Consider the following 6201-nt stretch of genomic DNA (forward strand, 5'->3'; position numbering starts at 1 on the left):
TGTATTCTTGTCCGTTTATTGAAGATAAGTTAAATCTCAACATCAAATATTTTCCAAAATGTAAAAATATTTTATCAAATATTTATTTAAAATGGCAGTTTTTAAAATTTCAAAGATCTTTGTTCATACATATTTTAAAAAAATGCCTTATAGTGAGTTACTTCTAATACCAAAAACGTAGCGACACATCAGCAGTTTTTTCATATACAGTAATAAAAATATCTGTAAAAATGAATATTTCTATGAAATTAACCAGCAAAGAGATATCTATGATAGATCAGAAGTGACTAGTGCAAAGCATCCAGATAGATTGCATTGATTTAGATAGAAGATTCTCAATACTGAATTTGGAATATTAACAAAAGATGTACTATACCTTTGTAAAAATGTTTACAACTGCATTAAATGGAAGGATTTTCCCTCCCTACTTAAAAGTTAGTTTCGAAGAAATAATCAGGAGAGGAACCTGATTCTTGCCCAGAGCCATATGCAGAAGTGTCTTCTGAAATGCACTCATATTTCACTTTTATTGGCAGCTCCAGGTTCCAGGTAATATGCATATGACAGGAAAGATTCTGTAAAAATAATCAATGACAGGAGTAAGTCTGCTTGGAATAAATCCACTGATTCCAGTAGCATTTCAGGGTGTGCATGTATTGGCTGCAATCCTAAACTTAATTCCTTGAGTATGAACCTTACTGCATTTAGCAGGGTTTGCTTTAGAATAAGCATATATAGAATTGTTGAATAAACTATTTTTATACATTTCTTCACTGATCAAAATGTTCTTACAAAATGGATTGGAATGATTATTATATGGTCACTGGACTTAATTCGCTTAATGAAACAATACTGCTAAAATAAAAGGCTCATTTATTTTATAAAAACAAAAGTGTTGAGTAATGAAGCTTCCATACCTTTGAGATATCACTATCAATCAAAACGGTGTAGTCAAATTCAAGTGTGTTGTCACGTAACTGGGCAGAAAAGGGGAAAAAAAGGTTGGAATAAAGAAAGCTGGAGAAGATAATTATATTTAAAGAGCATCTTGTTAGCATTCAGGTACTGTGTGCATGCCGAGATCAATATTGTACTGAGTGTGCAGAATGGCTTATATGCTCTTTGGATGTTTCCTGACATTTTAGTAAAACCATCTTTCTTTACAATATCCCATACCACTAAGTTGTACTCCAAAAGTTCTGCCAAACCATCCAAAGTAGGCTATGGTTTGGTAGTACTTGAACCCTGGAACATTTTGGTTTTTCCAGTTTTGGGCCAGAACAAAATCCAGAGGGTCAAGGAGCAAGTAGGGTTGGTAACTTTCCTCTTTTTCCACAGGGCCTGTGAACTTGATCAGCATTATCTTCATGTCTTTCTAGTTCTGTCTCTCTTTATGTGGTGCTTCAAGCTAAAAACATTGGCAGCTAAGAAAGGCTGCCCTGGAGAGCTTGGGGAGCAGGGGAATATGTAGGGGTATGGTATTCTATGCTTGAAGCCAAGGACGTTAACTATCTAATTGACCCATCACCAGCTCACAAACCTTCCCAGTGTCTTCTTTTCCTTACCTTACCTCCTCTTCACTGTCGATGTCCTTGGCTTTCTCTACTCTATAAAATATGTGTTTCATAGAGCATAGAATCACAGGCCTAGAATGGACCTTGGAAATCTTCTATTCCAACTCCTTGCTCAAGGCAGGAGACCTTACGCCCTCCTGGTCACACGGTTGCCCAATCTACTCTTGAAACTCTTAGTGTTAAATCTGAACCAGGCCAGAGATTAAAATTATGGAGCCATTGTACTTAATAGGCCACCAGTGTCTTAGAAAGTGAACTTCTAATATCTGACTAGTTCTTAGTCTCATACAACTTATTATACACATTTTTCATTCTGGCATTTATTTAACAGGAGCTTTTCCTGAAACACACTGAACCAAAAACTAAACATAAAGGTTCAGCTTAAACATGGTAGGCTAAAATGGATGGTTGTCCACTGTAACTACTGATTAATTAAATAGGCCTGTGGTTCTTACGTATAGCTTTTCTTGTCACTTACCCATTTCTTTGCATCTTTGATTTCCCTCATGACATAACCCACATTTTCAGTTGATTCCTTCCATGCAATGTAACTGCTGCCAATGTTGGCGAAATATTTTAATTCATCTGGTGATGATGTGTCTGCGGGAGATGAGGGGAACAAAACGGAGAGAAAGGAATAAAGGAGGTAATATTACTATAAGGAGGCCCACCTTATTAGGAGTCGAGCTAGATTTGAGGGGGTTGTTACCTGTATTTTGTAACCTCAAGGTTTTCTCACGCAGAGTCAAAAGATAATTTTATCAGCAAACATTAGTATGTTTTATTAAGAGGCAGAGATTCTACAAATAAGTTGCAAACACCCATTCACCTCTTAGATGAAGTTGGAGATACATCTTGGTTAGCATTTATATCATCTCCAATAAGTGTCATCTTTGCAAAATTCCAATGGAAAAGTGTGATTTAAAAAACAAAATCAGAACTGCTCATTATTTGGGAACAGAGTCAAAGTACTATATACATGGATGTGGTTGCATCAGTATATATATGTTGCTTTTAAAAGGCTAGACTGCTAATCAAATTAATAATCCAGTACAGGGAGTCCTTGACTTACAACCAGTCACTTATTGACTGTTCAGTCTTACGACAGACCCTCCCCAAAAGGTACTTATGACACAGGCCCGAAGTTACGTTCATTGCAGCATCCTGTGATTGTTCACCCTTATGACCAACTGCAGAGATGTAGCATGCCCTCTTTGCTTACTTCACCCCCCATCCTGGCCAGCCGGGTCCCTAAAAGCATTAGGCATGTTTTGCTACCCCGTTGGTAGTGGTCCCCATCTCCCATCACTGATCACTCACTTTTTGAAGATCTCCAAAGCTAAGAGGAGAAGGACAGGCCACTCCATTGTTCAGCCACATGGCACAATCCCACAAGTAATGTCTTTTTCCGAGTGAGGCTGGCAAAGCTAAGGCTAGCTTTAGTGAAGGAAACCAAGAGCGTCACCAGCATTATTTTTCAGAAAAAAATGATTGCTTGTGGAATTGTGCCACATGGCCCAATCTTCTGAGCTCTGGAGATCTTTGAAAAGTAACAGCGATTGGTGACGGATGACGGGGAGGAGGCCCAAATGGTTGTAAGGACCCCAAGGGGTGGGAAGTGGAGCAGGGAGTATATCTAAGGGTAGGGAATGGACTTGGGAAACCACAGGCAGGTGGGCTTGTGCCAGAATTAGCCTTCCCAGGGTCTTCCCCACCTGAGTCACCCCAGGCTCCATTTAACACCCGTGTATTCATTTAGCAAATGTGCTGGGGAGAGCAGGGATGGGGGGTTGTTAAGTGAGACAGTTCACTTAACGGCCCTCCTGACCTTCAACCATAATGGGCAAGTTCCATAACTCAAGGACTACCTGTAGTCAGCTTTTGGATATTTACATCTGCCAGATCAACACGGAAAGTAAGGGAGCATCTTAGATCGAGAACCTGTTGCCCGGTTTTAGTAAATTAAAGATAAAACTAACCAAACTTAGCATGTTATAATCTCAAAAAAAAATGCAGCTTAGCACATTCTGCAAAATCAGATCATTTGGTCAATTCATTGCTCAATGTATTGTGTGAATCTAGAAATTGGTTAATTAGGGGAGAAGCATGCAGTCCTGGGTGCTTATGAAAAAGATTCCCTGCTCAGGATGTACCTTGAAGTTTCCTATATAGGCTGTAATCCTCCTCCTTGATTTGATCTCCATCTTTGTTGTCTGTGCAACTGATTTCAATCACTGGCTTAGATGTTTTCTTCCGGTAGAGTACAGTTGCACTGCATTTCCCTAGGTTTTGCTTTAAAACAAACAAACAAAAAATGTGGGGTTATTTTCTTCCAAACTTCCTTGCTATGTTCTCCTTATGTCCAGATCCAGCAGCAGATTGTGAAAAAGACAAAAAGCGGTCCTCGGGGCAAAGACAAGGTACAAGGCAAAAGGCAGATCTCAAGGCTAGGCAAAGCAAAAGGTAGAAGGCAGTCCCTCAAGGCAAGGCAAGGCAAAAGGCACAAATCAAAGGCAAGGCAAGGCAAAAGGCACAAATCAAAGCCGGGGGGGGGGGGAGTGTAAGTCAAAACAAACAATTGTTCCTGGCATAGACTAACTCCCCATGGCTTCTCTTTAAGTCACTCTACTCCAGGTGTTCCTTGTAAGGAAGAGTGGGGCAACCTGAGTAGTCTTGCAGCCCTTCTGAGCTTGCCTACACTACATTCTCTGTGCCCTTGGATGGAGCGGGGAAGGCAGCTGCTCCTCATCAAAGGGGATCTGCTGCCTATCAGCACCACTGCCTGTCAGCAGCTGATCCTCCCCTGTGTCTGTGAAGGCAAGCAGCTCTCTCCATCTGATCAACCACCTTCCCCAATGCCTGAGGATCCTGGGACAGCATTGTCCTCAGCCCCTGATGTCTCCAAACATCCCTGTCAGACGGTCCTGATTCTTCTTCTTCTTCCTCCTCCTCCTCCTCCTCCTCCTCCTCCTCCTCCTCCTCCTCCTCCTCCTCCTCCTCCTCCTCCTCCCCCTCTCCTCTGAACCGGGCTCTGATGGAGCCAGGACACTCTGCTATAGGTATAAAAGCTCCTGTCAGAGTAACCAGGGGTTCTAATTTGCACTTTATTTCTTCCAAAAAGATGCCAAACATGGAGGGAAATTCAAGCATAATGTAGTAAGGAAAATGTAGCTTTGTCAGAGATAGATACATGGAAAGGAAGGTAAGCTTTCATGGAATTAAATCCTACAACTTCTCCACTCGCTATCCCATATTTCAGGGCAGTAAATATTGCTACCACAGTATCCCCCCAGTCATTTAATGGAGGCATCTAACTAGGTATAAAATCACTGCCGCTTGGACCGGCATGGATTGCACTCCTCTGATCAGCAGTGACACAGAATAGGTAGACATGTCTTCTGCCCCTTGGATTGGGAATGGAAGGGGGCAATGTGAAGTGATTTCATGGTCTTTATCTATCCCACAGCTCCCGCTTTGCTGGGTGTCTCAGGGCCCAGTGGAGTGCTAAGTATACCCAGCATCACATTTCTGCCCTTGGCTGACCAAATGATTCAATGGAGATCCTACCTTAGTGTCTAGAGACTATGAGAGTCTGGATGGGGAATGACAGGTTCAACTCAATCCTAGCAAAACTGGATATTAAGGTCCCAAGGAGCCAAGGATTTGCCATCTCTTGTTCTGGATGAGGTTCCACTGCCCTAAGCTAGAACTGATGCACATTCTGGGTATCCTCCTCAACTGGCAGGTCCCATTTAAGGCATAGCTGGCAGCCATGGCCAGGAAGGTTTTTGCACAACTTCATCTTATATTTTCTTTCCTAGCGTCAGAGTTTCTGCTCAAAATCACCTCTCAAGTGGATGACTTCAATGCATTCCACATGGCGCTGCTGCAGTTGGTGCAGATGCTTTGATGTTGACAGCTATGAAAATGCCTCTGGGTGAACATGTTAAAGCTCTACTCTGTGAGCTACATTGTTTGCCAATGTGCTTCTTGTTCCATATGTGCCGGTTGTCATAAACAAAGCTTTCCGTGGTAAAGAGTTAGGTTATCTCCCTCACTTGTTTCTTCCCATCCAATTAGATCCAACAGAAAAAACATTCTGCAGGCCCTGTCACTGAAGAATGTCATCTTTTGGGATTCTGTCATGTGGAACGCCATTCCTCCCAAGATTAGATTTCCTCAACTATGTCAGATTTTCACAGGGCCCTTAAGACATAGTTATATTCCCAAACATGGGATTGGAGTGGGGGCGAAAACTTGGATTGTACTACACTGTTAAGATTGATTTAGTTTCTTAGCTGCTGCATGTATTGTTGTGCTTTATTTATCAAGCTTGCATGTCACCCATCTCACCAGAGGCAACTCTAGGCAACTTACAGACATTGGATAAAATGCAAAATAAAACAATAAATGAAGATCTTAAATTTAAAAATCAAATTAAAATCAAACTAAGCAGTATGGAGAGGGAGGGCGCAAAGTGTGCACAGAGAGGAGATGGGGTGTTCTCTACTCCATTAGCCACCTCCAACATGCCACATTCCCATTAGGACCACAGGCCAATTGGCAGAACCAGGTCTTCAGGCCCTTTCGGAAGGCCAAAAGGGTGGGAGCAAATCTGACCCAGGAG

At 41.9% G+C, this 6201-nt stretch overlaps 1 protein-coding gene across 1 annotated transcript in view; it reads right to left on the reverse strand.

Moving 5' to 3' along the window:
* The window catches only part of LOC107302691 (ovocalyxin-32), a 14883-nt gene continuing 8682 nt past the window's right edge, over positions 1-6201 (reverse strand). The window contains exons 3-6 of the mRNA XM_015831826.1: positions 3728-3866; positions 2053-2174; positions 918-977; positions 1-575 (exon numbers count right to left, since the gene is read on the reverse strand). Of these exons, the coding sequence (XP_015687312.1) occupies positions 429-575; positions 918-977; positions 2053-2174; positions 3728-3866 (468 nt within the window). The 3' untranslated portion in view covers positions 1-428. The remainder of the gene's footprint in view (positions 576-917; positions 978-2052; positions 2175-3727; positions 3867-6201) is intronic.

Source organism: Protobothrops mucrosquamatus, unplaced genomic scaffold (assembly GCF_001527695.2).
Source record: "Protobothrops mucrosquamatus isolate PMUCROS unplaced genomic scaffold, P.Mucros_1.0 scaffold_281, whole genome shotgun sequence".
Taxonomy (NCBI): Eukaryota; Metazoa; Chordata; class Lepidosauria; order Squamata; family Viperidae; genus Protobothrops; species Protobothrops mucrosquamatus.